Genomic DNA, 21,336 nt, shown 5'->3' on the forward strand with positions numbered 1-21,336 from the left:
ATGTACTTAAAACCGGAATTGTTTTTCTATCAGTATTCAGTAGTTTTAAGTTATGTACAATGTTAACATGATAATAAAATGGCAATTAAGGTACATATGAGCAAACATTTGGCGCCTTTTGACAATTTCAATAATTGATACATGCATGCAGAATTTAAAACAAAAACAAATCAGAAAAAGCACATGCCACAAACTCTGCATATATTTTGGAAAAATAATAAGAAAAGCCGGCCAAAACAAATAATAACAAATTAAGATGAGATGTATATTTGATACCACGCAGGACCTGACGAATGAGAGCAAACTTTTAACGAAAATAGATACTTATATAAATACTGCGAGAGAATCATAGAAAACCTCAGTTCGTTTTTGAACTTCGAACTCTTTAGACGGATAATACGGTTTAGCGGAAATAAAAAGGTTTAAAATTATAAGTGAATAATAAAATACAAAAAAATACCTTAAACAATTAATTGCACATAATATAAAAGTACTTTATGAAATATAGATAACCGATTATGAATACATATTTTAAATATAATTATATTCTTTATTAAATGTAATTGATTTGAAAACCACAAGAAAATCAAATTAGATAACACTGTAGAAAAGGAAACACACATAATATTTCCATCTTGATACTCGAATCATGCAATATAGATATATTTGGTGTAGAGAAATTATAAAAAACGATTTCTAAAAACGAGTTAAATATAAAAAAAACTTTTTCTTAAATTAATTAAATAAAGAAAAGATAAAATACTATTAATAAATAATAACACTTAAAATAAATATGTATTTTTGTTCGTTCGAAAATGCATGGATCTTTATTAATCTGTCGCACCTAATTTTATTTATTTAATAAAAATAATTAATTATAGATATACACACAAAAGTATTACCAGCGAAAAATTTTCAATAATTCAAATTGATTTAGTTATATTTGAGTTTATGAAAATTAAAAATAAAAGAAAAATATTTAATATACATATATATGTATGTATTTATATTCACATCCGTTTTTTGAATAATTGACAACATATATACATATGTATGTATATGTGCACACATGAATTAGTGTATGCATATGTACATTAGGGACATCGTATATCTGGGAAACTATTAAATTATTCAAATTTTTCATAGATTAGATTAAAATCTTAATTAACGTTCGGGAAAATAGGCGAACTTGCAATAATTTGCGTGGCATCTCTCATATGTAACAAATTGTATATCTGAAAAACTATTGTTGTTAGAATCTTCAAAATCGTTAAGTGGTTTTTTTATTTTTATAGCTTTTAGGAGCGGAAAGCTTGTTTCCGCGTTTAATTTTTTTAGTTTTATTTATTTTTTATTTCATTTAGTACAAGTAAATGAAATAAGAGTCTCATTTGCTACCTCAAACAATAATATCTTTTATAATTGCTTCATTAACATAAAATCGGAAATTATTGATATGAACAAGTGCCATTGTTTGGCCCACGACATTGACACAGAAGAAAAGCAAGGATACGGACTGCGGTTTATTCTCTTTACAAATTTAGTACCCAAACATGTAGACTATACTATTAAAATTTCATGTAAATTTGTCATTGAATGGTTTTAAAAAGATTTGACGCGGAAGGTTTTTTCACCAAAATTACACGAATAAATTGTTTTCGTTATTAAAACACTGCTGGTTGTTACTACGTAGTGATAGGGCCTAATTTTGTTTATAACCTTAATAACTAAGTATGTGTTTAAGAGTTTTATCCTTTTTATATAATGATAAAAGTGCAGAATCCTTTTGCTTTCATTTTAAGCAACAGCGACATCAGATTTAAAACAATAGCGCACATACAGTTCTCAATTTTTTCTCTCCTCTTTAAATTTGTTGTTATATATATATATGTGTATAATTTAGTTGTTATTTAAATTTTCATTTTTATTCATCTATTTATTTATCGTTAAATCAAATCTACATGCATATGCATAAGTTTGTTTTCGTGCAAATGTACATATAGTAAGTACATATGTATATAGTATAAATGTATGTATATATACATATGTACGTATGTACATATATATGTACTACTTATACTATAAATGCGAGTCCTTGACGAAGGATGTTGTTTGTATATTTTTCTAACGTGTCGTTTTATCTTAATCATATTAAATCAATAATATAACAAAGAACGGTAAAAAAAATTAAATTAAATTAAATCTTTGCAATTTCAGTTAACTGATACAAATCATAAAAACTATTTCGCAAAAAAACTATATATTTTTATTTTAAATAAAAAAATGTTACTTCTGCAAGTTCCGTACAATCATCTGCAGCATATGCGTCACAAACCAATGTGGACGTTTCTATTTCTTCTAATAATTGTTGTTGTATTTCTTGATAAGACATCTGCTAATGTTGAAACGGAACAACCCCAAACTACTACCCCTGAACCAGGTGAGTTATAATTTATATTTCGTCAAAAATTTATTAATTTACATAATACTGTACATTAGAGTGTCCCAAGGAACATTGTTTTTGGGAATTTGATGAAGTCTCAAACGATGCATTTTTTTTCATTGTTTATTTTTTCTTTGCATTAATTAACAGTTTTAAACTATTATAAACACTAGTTAACAATATTATTTAAGAATTATACATAGTCACATAAATGTGCACTCAAGTATAACTAATATAATCAATTTGTTTTGTTTTTACAAAATTTTTAATTCAATTCATACTTCAAATGAAGAGTATATTAAACCTTTTATATTAAATGTAAAGAAAAAGCTCTAAAAACATTACGTTTATATTGATCTCAAACGATGCATATTTATGTACTGTTCACGGGAAAAATATAAATAAAAATAGAACTACAGAAAAACCTGATATCTTGTCAAAATAAACTTTTTTTAATTTTATTTGAAATATGTATGTATGCCTTCACAATGTCTTAATTTTCAGCTCATTACAGAAAAATAATCCGATTTAGATAAAATTTTACACCAGTAAAAGCGAAATTCATATTTTTTGGGCACTTCTAATGTACATATATACTAAGTTTTTATATCTTTCAGTTTTGTACCAAAGCACCTGAACATTTTTAAAATATAGTTTAATTATGGAATTTCAGATGCCTCTCCGGGATGCAAAGCTCCGGATATACGTTTCACCGTGATTAAACCCGAGACAACCACCCAACAGCCATATGCTAAATTTGAAACAACGCAAGTTTATCCTCCGGACGATTTAACAACTGGTGATGTGGAATATGTCGAAAGGATCAATATTGATCTGACAGGACGTCATAACGGCAATCAAATGGGTGGCATTGTGAATCCCTATCAGGTCAATATCAATGATCATCGTGCAGCTTCAGGCTACCATGCTAATGATATGGCTGCAGGTGATGAACAAGACGATGAAGACGACGAGGATGACGATGATGAAGATGATAATGAGGAGTTCACTGATGCTGACGGAGTAGCAAAGAAAAAAAGTAATCAAAATCGTAAAATGAATGACAAGAATAGACGCTCTGGTTCGGGTAGAAGAAGACGGATTGAAAATGAAAATGGCCAAACTCGTGGCAGAGGAAGTCGTTATAAAAGACAAGTAATACATCACGATCCCGATGCGTCAGCAGACACCGACAAGTGGAGTGGCAGTAAACTAGCCGCTGAAGGGGATGTTTACTACATACATATTGATGACATCCTTAAATCTCAGTCTCCCAACGAACATCTAAAGCTTAAATTGTATAGAATGAAGCAAAAAGTAAAGAAGCCGAAAAAGTCAAATTGCACTGAACACCATTGCACCAAGCGTGATCAATCTTTGGCGAAGAAACGTACAGGACTCGAGGAAAAGCCAAAACTTAAACAATTTGCAAAAAATCATCATAGACGTCGCGGCGATAGTCATGAACTAAAAGATGTTAAAAATTCTCAACATCAAAGTCAAAAACCTATACCAAATATTAATCCACGTAAAAGACGTGATCTACACGATGAACCTTACGAGCGACACCATTACGAGAACGTTGGCAATCATTTGTCTGCCAAAACTATTGAAAAGAACGAGCTCAAAGGCAATGAAACCGTACCACCATTGGAACAAACTACAGAGGTTGAGGATGATGCCCAAATGTACTCAAATATGAGTCACAATGAAGCATTACAGCGCGTTAAGCGTAAATCAGGCAAAACCACCGGCGCTCTTAGTCGTCCCAAGGGTGGTGGCGAATCTAGTTCAAAGTCAACAAGTCGCAAAGATAAAGGTACGAAATATAACTTATGATATACATTTTCTTCAACTCGTTTCAACTGATCTCAGTTTTGAATAATCAAAAGTATGAGTATTTCCTCTATGTTACATAAAAATGAAAATCTTAAAATTTACGATACATATGTATGTACATACTACATACATACATATTAAAAAATGTATTATAATTTAAATTGTTTATTCAACCGAGACGATTGAATTTATTCCATAATAAGTATTCAATATAGACATGTACATATAGATATTTTTTTAATGCAAGTAATTTATATTTTATAATTTTCTTTCCTCTAGGCATTTTTGACGAAGAGGGTACACATTATCCTGTACATACTGATGAGGGGGAATCTGATGAAGAGGACGAAGAAGAAGATGAAATTGATATACAACAACAATTTACGGAAGTTTCAGAAATTCGTTTCCCCGGCGAAATAGGTCCATTAGGTGACCGACGTTTATGTAAAATTCGATGCATTAAAGGCAAATGGGTGGGCCCACTATGTGCAACAAACGAGGAGGGTAAGTGAACCGAAAGTTCATCATTAAACACATCTATCTAACTCAAAAATACCTTGGATGAGTTTGGTTGGTTTCAAACAACAAATATAACACATAAATTTAACAACTATTCATAGTAATCAAATAAAAAAATAATAAACCAAATATTTTTTATTGATTAAACAAAAAGTTACTGCCAATCATCATGTGTATCAATAGACTTTGAGAACGAAAAAAAGTAAAAACACTCATTCATAATTACATACGATACAATCCTATAGATACATAATTTATGGCACCATATTAATTATTCCAAATTTGTACAACACTTTTATATTATAAAAAAAAACAAAGATAAAAAACATGCAAAAATTACAATAATATTTATTAATATAAAATAATAAGCATCACGCACAAATATGTAATGCTTCTTAGTATATAAACAAATGTAGAAACACATATTTACATCACTAATACATACTTTATAATTGTAGCAACAAATAGCGGTTAATTGCAATAAAATAATAATACTTGAATCAAAAATCATACAATTACTATTTATTTACTTGCACACATCTATTTAACACAATTAAATTATTCTTTTTTGGTTTGTAATTTTAATCGTATATAATTTTAGAATTGAATATTTCTTTATGAAAATACATATAATTATGAACACCTTGTTTTAGATGAAAATGGGAATGTGAAATTTCAACCGTTATACAAATCATGCCACGTTCAAAGAATACCGCCATATTTATTGTTGAGTTATCGTAACATTTCAGTGGTAAGTCAATCAATCAATCAACCAAAATTTCTGTTTTTCTCTGATTCTCTCTTTTCCACACACACTATCTTTCAATCTCAATCCCAAACAAATTTCTTTCACATGTACACGAATTAAAATATATATAATGCACCGTTTCTTATACTTATATATACATATAAACATGCAAATAAACATACATACATAGTATGTGTATAAATTGTATGTACACATAATATGCCATTTATGAAATTTCAATACTAATTAAACAACACCACTTAACTAACACATTGAAATAAGAGAATATAAATTATACGATCAAACAACAACTGCAGCTCATTTATTTCTGTAATTATGAATTATTTTTTAATAGCCAATGATTTCATTATTTCATTGAATTTCGTTTCACAATCCTGAATAGAATTCTAGTAGTAGACTCACAAATGTTCTTACTAATCTAATTGATCAAAAAGTGGCCGATATTTCTGAAAAGAAAATAAAATTGTATAATTTGTTTTGTTTTTTTGATTTTTTCTTTTTTTCTATTCTTTTTTAAACTTTTTTACAGAACCCCATCACCCGTGCTCGTCGTTATCGTACGGTTAAATCGAATTTAATTTCAAATACACAAATTGTGAGTTATTTACTAATGGTCCTTTCAAAACTGAAAATACACAGTGAATAGGACCTTTACAAAAATCTCAATTCTTTAAAACATTTTTAAACTTAAATTTATCACCAAAATACATATGTACAAACTTACTTACTTTCATATGCATAATGTTTAGAGCATTTTTTGTAGTTGTATTTGAATTTTTCGAAACAAACATTGCTGCTTTTGATTGAAATAAAAAAAAAAATATTTCCTACTTACTGCTATTAAAAAAATAATCAGACAAAGTATAGGCCCATTCTTCATCAAAACAGTGGCGTTTATTGTGTGTTCATTTTTATGAGACAGAAAATATTAGGATTACTTACCAAACATAAAATATATTTCAATAATTTTCTTACATCACATGTACACATGTAAATCTTGATAACCGGAGGAATAAAATGTAAAAGTAATGATACAAATTTATTTTTTTTTTTTTTAAACATTACGCAAATTAAAACATAATGACTAAAATTGACTAAATCTAGCAAAAACAATAGCTTTTTAGATGAAATGATGAACCAATTTTAAACATCTTTTTGCTTTGGTAATAGGAAGGCTAGGTTGGTAAATATTTTGATTATTATGATTTTACACAACTGAGCTTTGATAGGCCAATGACCTTTAAAAATCTCCTTTATCTTACTTTGTTATAGATAAACAAGCGTTATCTACATATTAACCATTTTGAATTTTTTACTTTGTATTCCTCGGACTTTTTACGTATGAGTAATATTAATTATAATAAATAGTATTTTTATACGTCTACAATACAAAGAACGAAAGGCATTTCAAAAGCCTCAAAATAATTAAAAACATAAATTGATTTGGCAGTCAATTTAAGTGAGAAAAAAGTATTTTATCAGTTCATTTAAATACATTAGGCTTATTTTAGAATACTTTTTGCGTCGGTAATTATAATAATGTGAATGTTTCAAAATAATTAAATATTCAACATGCCCTTCTAACATCGGACAAAATTTCACCATATACATTGTACATACAAATATTGTAAGTATTAATAACTAAATATTCTGCAATAAAACAGTGAAGTCTTACTCTTAATGGGCAATAAACTTGTATAAAAGTAAGAAACACGTAATTAGGAATTCAAAAATGCCACTGTTTTACATGTCTACACATACACCACAGCACAACATAAGATAGAAGATAGATATTTATGATACTACACACACATACTTTCGTATTATTTGAACCACAACATTAGAGCGTTGAAAGAAAGGACACGATACTTGTTTTTGTTAAATCTCACTCTTCACTACTACTTACTACTCATTACTCAGCAAAAGTATTATGCACGCTTAATCGCAATATATGTAATTTACTTTGTGTCTTTCTCCTTTATCTCGTTTTCTTTCTATATTTGTTCTCTCGGATCCATTTTTCTGAATCTAAACATGTGTATGCCAATGTACCATCATCGTCTTCATATCTGTTCCGCTCTGCTCTATTTCTTTGTTTCTCTATTAATAATTCTATATCTTTTATGATATATAACCAATATTTTTATTCAAAATGTCATACACACGCACATTTCGCATGGTATCAAAAAATACATACATATCTTCGTATGTATATGTTCGAATTCGATTCTAAAAAAACTCCGATATCATACGAATACGAATAACTTGAAATCATCAAAATGTAATAATATTACTGGCGTTGAAATAATGATTTTTACTAGAATGTGGGCTGGGACCTGCCTCATGGACATTCGCTGCAAGCGAGGTGTAAGGATCTGGGTATGTACAAACTGTTGGGAGAATCGAGGGTATTATGTTCGAACGGATTGTGGGCACCACGTATGCCATCGTGTGTACCGACAACTTTGTTGACGAATTTTTCGGATGACAGCGCCCCATCCATTAAATATAGAATACTTAATGGTTCAGGATCCTTTGAACCATCTGGAATACTGGCTGTTTTGCCAAATAGCACCATATTACTCGACTGTATTTATCCCCGAGCAAGAGGTATTCCCGATTGGAGTTGGACTAGTTGGTACATGCAGTATGAAACAGGTAAAACTATGCGAGTATATTTTACTAAGACCATGATGTTTTTAATCACATTTCTCTCCACTATTTAGGATGGTCTAACGAGGATAAAAATTTTCGTTACCGCTTAACAATTAAATACATGGGAAATGGAGACTCGGGAACATTTACTTGCACTTCACCGCGCGGACTAACAAATAGTGTTGCTATAATTATGGCCACATCCACTTGCCCGCAGCTTCCAGAACCGGCGTTACCGCTCAGCTTACGATTGGAAGGCGATAAGCTTGGCCAGCGTGCAATGTATCGTTGCCCACCAGGCTTCCGAGTCGATGGTATTGCCAATGCAACTTGTTTAGCTTCCGGTAATTGGTCATCGCCGCCACCAACTTGTCAAGCTGTACAATGTCCACGTTTGATTTTAGATGATCCTCACTTAAGCTTAGTCGAATTGAATACATCTGCTTGGGGGCGAGCGGTGTTCAAATGCCAGTGGGGCTTCAAATTGACCGGTCCACCGGGTTTGGAATGTGATCCGACGGGCGTGTGGAGTGGTCCAGTCCCAAGATGTAGAGGTTAGTCTCGATAAATATACGCAAATCTAAATATAAGTACATATACAACAAATACACTTCTATTACACCTAATTCTTCCTCTCTCTCTCTCTCTTTCCGCAACCTGTCACAATAGCAATTCAATGTCCAACACCCATTCCACCATTAAATGGTCGTATAGGTGGCACTAACATAAATCAGCGGCGTCTTACAGTAGGCGCTTTAATCACTTTCAGCTGCAACGAGGGCCATACGCTAGTCGGTGAGCCTAGTATCATTTGCACAGAAAGTGGTTTGTGGTCACATCCTCCACCATTCTGTAAGTAGAATTAAAAACATATTCATACATATATGTATGTGTATGTAAATACATATACAACAGCAACAACTGCATGCACACCAATCCCTCAGTGAATGGGTAAGTGCACAGTCGTTAATCAATACTAATTAAAAAAATCAAAACATGAGAAAATAGGAAAGTTTACTCTAACTTGAGATAATTTCTATGTATTGTACTACTTATATGTATGAATATCATTGTCTTCGCTTCTCCAATTATTTTTCATTTAATAAGATGCATTGGTTTTCGTTTTCACTATATAGACAAATATTAATTAGTATTTTTAAAAATTATATCTATAATGAGTTTATCTTAGCCTTTCGGTCCAAATACACCAATCTCTTGTACAACACAGTTTGAAATTATATACAAAAATATATGTATTAGAGCCAGATATTACACGGACAAGTGACATATAACGAGCCGCGTTGTACATGGGATCTTTGGCGAATCGGATGTTAAAAGATGAGTATAGCCATATTTTGAATATAATATAACTTCTTTGATTTAGGTAAATCCCAATGCCCATATCCTGGTGATCCACCTAATGGCTTATTAGCGCCGTTGAAATTTAACTATGACTCTGGTGATTACATCAGTGTACAGTGTAGGCCTGGGTACGTGCAGTATAGTGAAAATGGACCACCGGAGCGTCCAAAATGTCAACCGGATGGTAATTGGTCTGGCCCCGTTCCCAAGTGTCGTAGTTATGAAGAAGTGTAGCTGATAAAAATGGCCGAACTAATGGAATCTTCCGAATTAATCGATCATAGTCTATTTATTCAACCTTCTAAGAAATAGTTGTTTAAATATGTACGTCTGACTATTCATATCGATCGATAGATGATGAATTAGTTTAACTTAGTTTTATTACTACAATTGTATAAATTCCAAAAGCAAAAGTTGTTAAATTATATTTACCAAAACATAATGATAATTAAGAAATAAAAACATACATATTTACAAACTTACATATTTATATATTGTATGCATAAGAAATATTAAATGTTAAAACATTCTAATTTAAAAACTCAAACTTTAAATCAAAAATATAAATATAGCTGTTTGTCTTTAAAGCACAAGATATTTAATATAAGTAATAAAATGCTACACCTCTTTCTCGTCCTAAATACTGCACCGCCTTCTTTCCCTATAAACAAATGCCATATACTATATCTCAAGATTTCCAAACATACTTTTTGTTTTCTTGCAAATTTTGTTTAAAAAAGTAGCAATTAAACGATGATATTTATTGAAAGTAATAAATATATTAAATTATATATATTCAAATATTTCTTTCGGGACAATCGACATTAACCAACATTAAGCTGCAATAAGAAACAAATCTTTTTTTCGATCTTGTATAATTATAGAAGGTTTTATTAACTTCCATGTAGTCGTTTCAAAGCAAATTGAAAATTTTAAAATTTAAATTCTTTAAATTTAAAATATATTAATAATATAATATGTTAATAACATCCGCGTATCGAGGAAAATTTTCGATGAAGTTTAATGTTGATCGATCGCCCAATGGTTCTTGCAGTTATTAGCTAGTTTGTATTTTACCATAATCTTTTTAATGCACATTCTACATTTAATGTGATTAATGTTTATATAAATTACACTGTTTTTACCAAAAAAATTGTTGTTCGGTGTGTACGTTAAAGAACTTTATATAATTACTGTAAAAATTAATATACTTTCTATATTTTCTTGAGGTTCTCTATGTAAATAAATTATTATTACTCTTATAATATATTTCTCTAAAATTCAATTATAAATATGAATAAAAAACAACAGATTGTTATAAAATGCTAATTAGAAAAAATGTGATTGTAAAAAAATAATACGACTCAATAAATTAAATTACATTAAATTAAAAAATTACAAAATAAACTGCAATTTTTAATACATAACAAAAATCTAAAATGACATATTTGATATTTTTTACACAATTACTTTTAGAAAAGTTGCAGACAAAATTTCGGTTTTGAAGATTTAATAGCACCTAACTCTGTCCTTATATACGTATGTATATTATTTAAAAAAAAAACTGTTTTTATGTACATCCATGTTCAAAGAATTTGACGTATTTTATAATGTACATACATATGTGACGAAATTTACGTCATCTAAAATGCAAAAGGGCGTAACCAACAAAAAATGTAAAATCGTTTTTTTATTGAACCATATTGTCGAAAACACCAACGTTATGAACGTGAAACTCAATAGTAAGTAACAACAAATTAGTCATTTCCACCCGCCAGATAGTCCTAAAAAGCAACATAATGGACAATGCCTTGTGGCACACTTACATACTTACATATGGGCAATTCCATGAAAAGGTAAACCACGACTGAAAAAATAAAACCCTTATAACTTCTGCATTTTTAAAGATAATTCAACAAAATTTGGTATATGATCTTTTGTAGCACCAAAGACGAAGACTGTTGAAAATTTTTGAAATCGGTCTATTTTTACACCTCGCCGCCATACAAACGAAACCGAAAATATCACTTTTTAGCTCATAATTCTGTTAATTATAATACTTCACTTCAAAAATCGGCAGATCTAAAATGTTTATAAGCCTAAACCTTTATGCCAATTTTCATAACGATTGGACCTCATTTGACCCTAGTTCCATTCAAAGTTTAATTTTAGAAAAACATTTAAACTTCCGTAACTCACCTCTAATCACTAGTAATATGATAAAATTTGGCACAAATAAGTTTTATATGAATTAAAATCACACCTTAGAAGTTTATAAGGATCGGTCCATATTTGACCCTAGTCACCATATAACTCCAGTTTTTTATTTTTATATATAAATTGCTTAAACATGTATATAGGTCGGCCATGTCCGACTGCACTTTCCTACTCCTTTTGATTTGTTGAAGTGTGTGTATGCATATATTTCCAAAATATATATTTTATAACCTAAAGAAATCAGGAGAAAAATCTGTCACCTACGATGCGTCACGTACGATATTTAAATATGTTCATTATAAAATTATATTAATTTCTTTTTTTATTTAAAAATTATGGATTACTAATGAAAAATATGTCCCATAGTGTAAGAAATTAAAACAAAAAAGATACACCTATAGAATTCGCAGATTTTCGTAAATATTTACATGTACTTTAAAAACACTTCCGTTTTTTGTCACGTATGATATCGCCATATTTTAATCCATATTTTGGAAAACAAGGTTCCGAATGGGATGATTCCTTTTGCATAATATAGTATTCTTTAAATGGAACAGAATGACAAAATTGTTTTCCAAGTACTCCTAATTTTACAAAATCAATCGTATGGAATTGCCCATATGTCCTGTAAAATTTTGAAAAGTTTTACGCCGTTTGGCATTTCAGGTGACGATATGTACGTACATCCACCAAGTGAAGACAAGAGGATATAACATACATATTTCTGACAAAGTAAATGAACGAACAAGTGGTGAGTAAGTAACCTATTGAAACAAGCGTGCAATTAGAATATATGCTTTACAAAAATGATGACAATTCACGTAAGAAACAATAATTATAAACTTTTATATTATAACGACTCGACCTCGATTCCAAATGAAATGTTATTTTATCAAAGAATTGTTTTAATGGAATGAATACTTATATATACTTTTTTTACTGAATTAACAGTAAAAAGTACTAACAAAATATTTAACACGAATTATTTCTTATATACAATATAGAACTCCTTATGTCTTATTAAAATTATATAATATCCCAGCAAAAAAAAATAGTTCAGCATAAATGTAATTTTCACGGGTTTTATACCTATTCTAAATGACTCTTAAATTATTTTAAACATCGTTCAAAAATTTTTGAAGCTTTCAATACCGTCAATTAAAGATTCTTTTATGTCATACTGTCTGCCCTACTCCCTACATTTTACGAGAAAGAATAAAATAAATAAATAAATAAAAGTATGGAAGCCTCCCCAAAATTTTTACATTCAGGTTTCGAATCCATCCTTTTACAGCTCTATCGAGATAGATCGTGGCATTATCTTGCTGAAATGTTCTTTGCATAAATATGTGTACTTACCTTGAAATTATTTTTATGAAAATTTGTAGTGGCCCTTCCTATAGTGACAAAACTTCCAGATATTAAACTAACCAAAGTAAATATTTAAGTACCAGTTAAGGATCGGTATGCACTTAATAAAGGAAAAACAGTAAAATTAACAAACGATATAATAAACATTTTATTGACAAACTTTAAACCGTCTACAATAAAGGGTGTATAAAAATACATAGTTTTATATAAAATACGAACATATCGTTGATAATCACGTACACAACCACAAAACAGTCTGTTCAGTTTGTGCGAATTTTCAATACTATTTAAGCAAATACGAAATAATGTAGATTGGAGTAGAAAAAAAATAAAATACACAACAAAAAGGCAGCAATTTTCCTAGACTTGAATGCGGATGCTGAACTAACCCAAGCAAAGGAAAATTGGTGGCTTAATTATTAATTTAACACACACACACTAATTTCAAATTTCCAATTTTAGTTTTTTTCTTGTTATTTTTAAAGTAGAGATATTTCAAAAACAAAATTATTTTGTATAATTAAAATCAGGGAATGGATTTTAAGATTGATTGGATGTAATTAGTTCAATAAGAAATAACATGTACATATAATTTAAGAGTTATATGTAGAAAATTTAATCGCTAGCGTTAATTGTGATTGTTTTACCCTTGGGATCATCGAAACGATCCATGGTATTAATATCCATCATCCAGCAAACGCCAATAAATGTGATGGTCAGTAATAGGGCAACAATCAGAAGACCTGACAAAATACCACCTGTGAAGAAACCAACACAATGCCAGGCATCACCAAATACAAAAGTGGCGTTGTCGGTGTGACCGAAAGGTGCTTGGAATTGCAAAGAATTCCACTTTAAAGTGTAGGCAGGTACTTTATCAGTAGGAATATTATTTAATGTCAAATTTCCGCAGAAATATGAAAAATCTGTTGGTGCATACACTTCGGAACTAAGGAACTTGACATTATTGTACATAACATTCTTCATGAAGAAATAACCACCAGCAAGAATTACATCAAAAGTCAATGGCGAACCAGTTGTGGGAGTTAAGGTTACGGACATTTCGGTTGCGTTATCAGCTTTTACAGTCATGCTACTAATATCTAAAACAGTAGCTGAATTTTGTTCGTCAATTATGCTCAATGAAGTAAAATATAGCAAAAACTTGGAGCTATCACGGAAGATGTAACCTTCTGAACTGTCTGTAGCTTGGCGACGTTGACGTTTTAGCACAGATGTTGAGGGGGTAGATGTATAGACGAAGAAAACATTATCACCAAGCTGGGAAGTTACCGAGGCAATAATAAAGTCTAAAATGCAATATGATCCATCAAAATATATTCATAAAACTATTATTGTTTGACCTACCATGTGATTCCAAACTAGATCCACGGACGGCAGTGTGATCATCTTCGAATGTTACAAAATTGATTTTACCAGCGGCGGTTTCCAAAGGACTTTTGAATTTACCAGAAGCGTCTACGGAATTGTACTCTGCTTCTCCATTGAGTTTACGTAAGGATTCCACGGGACTTTCAACAGAGGCATAAAAAGTTTTATCACTAACACCTTGTAAACGAGCATAGCACGATTTTCCATCAGCGGCATTGGTGCACAGGAAATCTTTGTTGGTCAACTGCAAATAATATACACAATAATCATTAATCGCTACTATCTTGATTTTTGGCTTTACAACTTACGTCTTTTTCCATGAACACAACCAAGGCCTTATCAGCCAACAGAGGAGTCACGAGTTTGGCAAATTCATCGCCAGGCACTGTTACCAGTGAAGGTTTAGCCACACTTGAGATTTAAAGTAAACACATTTTATACCGTTTTTCAACAACAATTTTAACATTAACACTTACCTGCTGGCGCCCCATAAAAATACTGGAGACTGTTCCGCGAAAGCCAAACCGATGACACACAACGTCAATATCAACGACCTTATCGCCTGCATTTTTCCTTTGTTTCACTTCTGTTTTTTTCAATTTTTCTCGTCGCAAACAAAATTCAAAACAATTGTGTGAAAAATTAAAACTTTAAAATGAAATCAACAACAAAATTAGGCTTAAAAAATAATGGAAAGTGAAAAAATTATCCAAATAAATCAAATTTTCACTATTCCATACGAAAATACGTCGTCGTTGTCCACTGTCAAATAATGAAAATTTTTCTTGTTGCATATGACAGTGTCATGTGATTGAAACCAACGAGTCTCGATTTCCAGACCAACCTGTGACCGACCGACAGGGTTGCATTTTTTGCCAAACATCAAAAAATGTGGCAGCACATAATGTAGGTAGGATATCTGTTAACAATTTTAAAGTGAAACATTTTAATTTTTACAAGCTTAATTAATATTAAAACAAACCTAAAACCTTGTAAAAGTTTGTATGGTGGCGATTTTTTATTGTTTACATTAATTGTTTTGTATATCCGCTCGGTGTATATCGAACACCGGCTAAAAGTGAAACAAAAAAATACAATTAAAATGCATGTATGTAAATTGAATTAATTTCAAGTGCAATTTTAATTTATAAACTCCAGAGAAGAAGTAGATGTATATACATATGTATCTGACGTTGAATAATGTTTCTGGGGGTATAGAGAAAATTGTTGTATTTATAATAAAAAAAAATATATAGACAAATTTTAATCAAAAGTTTAGATATTTAAAAAGTCGAATTTAACAAATATCTTGTTAATTGTTCATAAAACAAACATGTGCAATTTTTAAAAATTACAATTATTATTTTTAAAAATTACAATGTTGCTGGTGCTGTCTACTATACTTGCCTTTAAAAGTCGACTTTTCGATTCATTTCACATCATGACATCATGTAAAAGCCTACAAAAGCAACAGCTGATTACGAACACATTACTAAAAAAGAGAAGAATAAAAAAGCTTTATTATTGTTGAAATATAATTAAAATATACAACATTTTTTTCTTCAAATAATAAGATAAATTTGTGAATGTTTTTAATGTAAAATATTATAAATGAAACAGTGGGAGTGTAAAAACATAGTGAAAGTTGGCTTTGTTAAGAATGAAGCAGAATAAAAACAAGTTTTTATATATGGTTTTTGTAGTTGTTATATCTTACTAAAAGCTTCTCGGTTCAGTATTTATTAAGCTATGATCATCGAATAATTGTTTTCTAAGGGCGGGTTTCTTACTACTCAGTTAAACTAGGCTTAACTTGCTGTTAGATTAAACTCGGAACAAATTTAGGCGGACTTTAACCGTTGATTGTGTTTTTCAGTTATGGATTTAAGTTCAGTTAACTTTGTAAGTATTGCCAACTTTTCACTCAAAAACATAAACAATGAACAGCTGTTTTTTGCAAATAATACTTTTGTAAAATGAAAAATTTTGGAAAAATGTTAAATAAACATTTAAAACAATAATAAATAAAACAAAACAAATCAGAAAATTGCAATTTACTTAAAATATTAAGTTTTTGATCTTCCGAAATCATTGTTTTATTGTTTTTGTTAATTGTGTCTTCTCACTTATAACTTAAGTTTAATTGGCCAATAACACTCAGTTAAACTAAGATAATAAGTAACGTTACTCTTTACTGAAAAACACAAAACATATATAAACTAGGTTTAAACAAAGAATGTAGATTATCCTTATCTGAAAAACCCGCCCTAAATAAAATAAAAACAAAAAATATTCAGTTTAGTGAAAAAAATTGTGGGAAACGGAAGTATTGCAAGCAAATTGCACTATCATTCTTATCAAATTATTATTTTACATAGTATTTACAAAATTATATTTAATAATAAAATAATTAAACACTAAAATACTGATATCAAAAACGAAAAAAAGATAAACGCAATAGTAATAGTTAGTAATGAAAAGCTAAAAAGTGATATTTCTTTGTTTTAAAATACATTTAAAATATTGTAAATAAATGCACACACATCCATACTACACGTATTTTGTTAAACAGTAAAACAAATTATAAAAGCCATGGCAAGTGATGAAGAAAGGCTCTACGATCCCATAGAAAGGAATGAGGAGGATGATTCAACACAAAATATTGATGCCGCCTCTACCTCCTCGACAACACTCTCCAATAATAATGAGGAAGCAGCAGCCTCTAATAATTATACTGCCTCACAGACAAGTGAGGTAAAACATCGTTGGTTTATTTTGGAGCCAGCGGTTTTCCTGGTCTTTTTGTCCATGTATTTATCTGGTAAGCAGATATTTAAATCAAATTATAATTCGTAAATATTTCAAAATTTTTATTTACCATTACAGCCACCGTTTATCAAAACCAATTGTTGTATCAAACATGCATTTATATTAAGCACTACAACGATACCGTATGCCAACCGCTCTTAGGAGTTGAACCTGAGTCTGAAGAAGTTCGGGTAAGTATCTACCTTAGTCATAATCAGGGCAACCAAAATATACCTATATGTTCTAAAAGGTATTCATGCGCATAAAAAATAAAAATAAATAGGTATGCGTTTAAAAATGCTGGAATAAATTCGCATTCATTTTTTATTCGGCTCGAAATATTTAAATGAAAAATCTTTTAAAATTTTTAATTTGGCTTGAAATATTTAAATAAAACATTTTATAATCATTCTCCGGAAGATTTTTCAAGGACTTAATCCATTCCAAAAAAGAAATAATTATTAATAGGAATGAGTTTATTAAAAACTCAATTCTTATTTTGTAATTAGTTCCAATTCACTTTCTTTCAAAACGTTTCTAATAAATAAATTAAACTCAAAGTTAATTTTTAATTTAATATTTTAAACTAATGGTTAACTCTTTTGCAACAGAGTGATTTCAAGCAAAATTTAATTAGTCTAAGGGAATTTAACATTCCATTGAAAACAATTCATTAGGGTAAATGATTCAAACATTTATAATCCTTTGACCATATAAGTAGTAAATTGCGTTAACAAATTTAATTAAAATGTGCATAAACACTCTGTAAAACGCAAAAATATTGTATATAGAAAAGCAATTAGTAAAATATGTTCTAACAAATCGGTGTCAAAATTCATTAAATTGTCTGAAGTGAATATTTTAAGTATCAATATAAATTATGTGTATAATGTTTTAGGGCTTGCTACAGTAACACCAAAATTATTTTCATAAAATTTTAATATAATTATTTTATGTAATAATTATATTATATTAATATAATTATTTTATTATTTATATATATAATGCATAATTGTACAAATTTCACATCATGTTAGAATTTTTCAAGACCGTTTTTCTCAATGTTTTAATTTTGTTGCATATCGAGTTACTGCAATAAGGTCTTCATTTAAATAAATAAAAAGTTTCTCGACCACTTATGTTAATTAAAGAAATTTTAGGGTTTTAAAAGAAACATATAAATAAGAATAAAATAAAAAGTATGTACAAGTTGCAAATATTTTAAAAATCGAACAATGATCACACATTTATTAAAATTTCATTGTTTTTTATGGATTATTGTTATCTGTATTGTTAAACTTTAAACAAAGCAAAAAGCAGGGCGTACATATGTTTTAATATACATTTTGTTTCACTTACATTTAATTGTTTAGTTCTTATCACTCGCATTAGAACAATAAAAAATTAAAGCGAAATATGTATTAATATGCCTACCAGCAATTAACTTACAGATGTATATGCTCTCCACAAGACGTATGACTCTAATAGAGGCCTTGAAAATTCATGTAATCAGTTCTGAGCTATCATAATTTTTCATCACCTTAATAATACATAGTTGTGTTTCTTTTAGTTCACAAGTCGCAATAAATATACCTATTTGCAAATTAAGAATGTATTATGCAATTACATATTTAAAACAGCACAATATTTTCCCGATGATAGAAAAATATTCTTTTCCCTTTGAAATATGGGGCTAATTTTGATACAATTTCAAGATGATATGTTTCGAATAAAGATTCTTGAATAAAATGTGATCGTGAATTTAATCCACTGGCTAGGAATTAAGGACAGTTTTTTACGTACTCAGTCCATTATTACTCTTCAATTCTATAAAAAAAAATCCTAAAAATATTTTTTTCACGAGATACTCTAATATACATACATGTAATGTAATGTTTTTAAGTACAATTTTAATTTGAATAACAAAAAAGTAAAAACTTGATGATTCATTATAAAAAATTACTTTAACTAATTGATAATTGTCGACTATTTAATTGGTTGACAATATCTCGCATAATAACGTTATAATTGACTTAGATATTTTATCTATTTTTTAACACTCTAAGCGCATTGAAATTGAAGTGCAACCATACGTTGCGAAAATCCTAATGGCTCGTTCATTGTTGGAAAGTATTATTCCAGCCATTGTAAGTTTATTTATAGGACCATGGTCAGATAAGTTCGGACGCAGACCAATTGTTTTGACCACATTCACTGGTGAGATGCAAATAAAATTTCAATGCTTAAATTTAATAATTGATATTGTATTAATTCTTAAAGGCTATTTGACGGGTTCAGTTATTTTAACAACTTTAACATATATATCAACTAAAACTGCTGTAAGCCCTTGGGTATTCTTGTTAAGTTCTGTACCCTCTGTGCTGAGTGGAGGCACATGTGCTCTAATAACTGGTATATATTGTTACATATCTGATGTGGCGAAAGAAAAAAACAGGGCATTGAGGTAAAAATTATAATATAATTAAAATAGTACTTTTCATGTTGTTCTTTTGTAGAATGGTTTTAAATGAGGCTTCTCTGTGTGCTGGTATGATGGTGGGGAACGTTGCTAGTGGATATTTGTATGCAGCCACCGACGCTGTAACAGTGTTTGTTATATCGTCGTCCCTAATGTTATTAGCTTTGCTTTATGTCATTGTATTCGTGGTGGAAAGTTTGAAGCCAGAACAAATACATGCTGGAGTAAGTTTACAATATGAAAGTTTTTATTAAATTAATATTAACAAATACACATTTTTAAACCCCCGTATCCATAGTCTAAAGTACGAGAATTTTTCCGCTTTGATTTGGTAAAAGATTTAATACAAACTTGCTTAAAAAGAAGGCCCAATTTTGATCGCATTATTATTTGGTTAACTATGATGGCATTAACTGTAGCTATATTTACCATGGGTAAGATATGAATTCAAAACAATATGAATAATACCAATACAACAAATAAAAATTATGCTTTTCAGAGGGCGATTCTAATGTGACTTATTTATTTGTTCGCAAACAGTTCGAATGGACATTAAAAGATTTTAGTATATTTAATGCGGCCCGAATAGTTGTACAAATCATTGGCAGTATTCTTGGCATGTTTATTTTAAGAAGGGTAAATTACGTCTGGTTTAACATCGTTGCACAACTAGCATTTAAATATTTTACTTTACTCTAGATTTTCAAATTTTCAATTGTATCGATGACTATGATTTCTTTGGCCAGTTGTGTTCTCGAAAGTACAGTTAGAGCTACTGCAATATATTGGTGGCAATTATATTTAGGTTTATGCTTCGGTTTCATGCGAGGCATAATGGGACCAATGTCTAGAGCAATATTGTCACATGTGGCGCCATCTACGGAAGTTGGTAAGTTACATAAGTAAAGCCTATGTAATTCATAATTTCATAATGTATTTTAGGTAAAATATTTGCTTTGACAACATCAATGGAGTCGTTATCACCACTAATAGCAGCTCCTTTATATACACTAGTATATAATGCAACATTAGTTTACTATCCAGGGTTATTTAATTTCATTAGTGCTGGTTTATATCTGTTATGTTTTACTTTCATCTCGTAAGTTTTGTGAATCTGATTTGCAAGCCAATTTCATGTAATTTTAAAAATAATACATTTTTTTCAGAACAATTTACGGTATACAAAAATCTATGGGACAAAACGCTACATATCAAGCTATCGGTAGTTAATTGTTTTAAAACTAGCTAACTTTTATATCTTATTATTGAATAATAGCATAATTTTGTGATCTTTAATGTTAAAGAGTGATATCAAATACATTTGATAATAAATCATATAAATAACAAACGCACATACTAGGATATTTACAATTATATAACAAAGTTTTTTTATGGAGCGTTTAAATTTATAACTGTATTTAATGTTTGTTATTAGAAAAACCAAGTTTTTAAATAAATAAAAAAATAATTGGCAATTTGTTT

At 29.6% G+C, this 21,336-nt stretch overlaps 3 protein-coding genes across 10 annotated transcripts; 2 read left to right on the forward strand and 1 right to left on the reverse strand.

Moving 5' to 3' along the window:
• The first annotated feature begins 366 nt into the window (after nt 1-366).
• LOC119599603 (locomotion-related protein Hikaru genki) lies at nt 367-10,994 on the forward strand. 5 transcript variants are annotated; one of them, XM_037949432.1, is made up of 10 exons: nt 367-420; nt 2,218-2,440; nt 3,117-4,262; nt 4,562-4,786; nt 5,455-5,552; nt 6,100-6,165; nt 7,892-8,228; nt 8,297-8,779; nt 8,895-9,077; nt 9,610-10,994. In XM_037949432.1, exons 2-10 carry the CDS (start codon nt 2,284-2,286, stop codon nt 9,819-9,821), a joined length of 2,907 nt encoding a protein of 968 aa, XP_037805360.1. In that variant the 5' UTR covers nt 367-420; nt 2,218-2,283; the 3' UTR covers nt 9,822-10,994. The 5 variants fall into 5 exon arrangements, with proteins under 5 accessions (XP_037805360.1, XP_037805361.1, XP_037805358.1 ...); XM_037949430.1 differs by having other exon boundaries at nt 385-434; nt 9,610-9,821; XM_037949431.1 differs by lacking the exon at nt 367-420 and adding an exon at nt 472-490 and having other exon boundaries at nt 9,610-9,821.
• A 2,305-nt stretch (nt 10,995-13,299) lies between these two features.
• On the reverse strand, nt 13,300-15,378 carry LOC119599615 (V-type proton ATPase subunit S1). The gene is made up of 4 exons (XM_037949463.1): nt 15,044-15,378; nt 14,876-14,978; nt 14,544-14,811; nt 13,300-14,485 (listed from the first exon to the last, which is right to left on the reverse strand). Exons 1-4 carry the CDS (start codon nt 15,133-15,135, stop codon nt 13,791-13,793), a joined length of 1,158 nt encoding a protein of 385 aa, XP_037805391.1. The 5' UTR covers nt 15,136-15,378; the 3' UTR covers nt 13,300-13,790.
• A 770-nt stretch (nt 15,379-16,148) lies between these two features.
• LOC119599604 (proton-coupled folate transporter-like) lies at nt 16,149-21,329 on the forward strand. 4 transcript variants are annotated; one of them, XM_037949437.1, is made up of 11 exons: nt 16,149-16,164; nt 17,140-17,388; nt 17,454-17,566; nt 19,442-19,592; nt 19,656-19,839; nt 19,892-20,078; nt 20,153-20,288; nt 20,354-20,490; nt 20,554-20,743; nt 20,797-20,953; nt 21,021-21,084. In XM_037949437.1, the coding sequence occupies exons 2-11, from the start codon at nt 17,160-17,162 to the stop codon at nt 21,082-21,084; spliced, it is 1,548 nt and encodes a 515-aa protein (XP_037805365.1). In that variant the 5' UTR covers nt 16,149-16,164; nt 17,140-17,159. The 4 variants fall into 4 exon arrangements, with proteins under 4 accessions (XP_037805365.1, XP_037805363.1, XP_037805364.1 ...); XM_037949435.1 differs by lacking the exon at nt 16,149-16,164 and adding an exon at nt 16,178-16,260; XM_037949436.1 differs by lacking the exon at nt 16,149-16,164 and adding an exon at nt 16,453-16,469.
• Nucleotides 21,330-21,336: the final 7 nt, after the last annotated feature.

The sequence above is a fragment of the Lucilia sericata genome, unplaced genomic scaffold (genome assembly GCF_015586225.1).
Source record: "Lucilia sericata isolate MDLA Ls3-8-SP2 unplaced genomic scaffold, ASM1558622v1 Contig000083F_arrow, whole genome shotgun sequence".
NCBI classification, from domain to species: Eukaryota; Metazoa; Arthropoda; class Insecta; order Diptera; family Calliphoridae; genus Lucilia; species Lucilia sericata.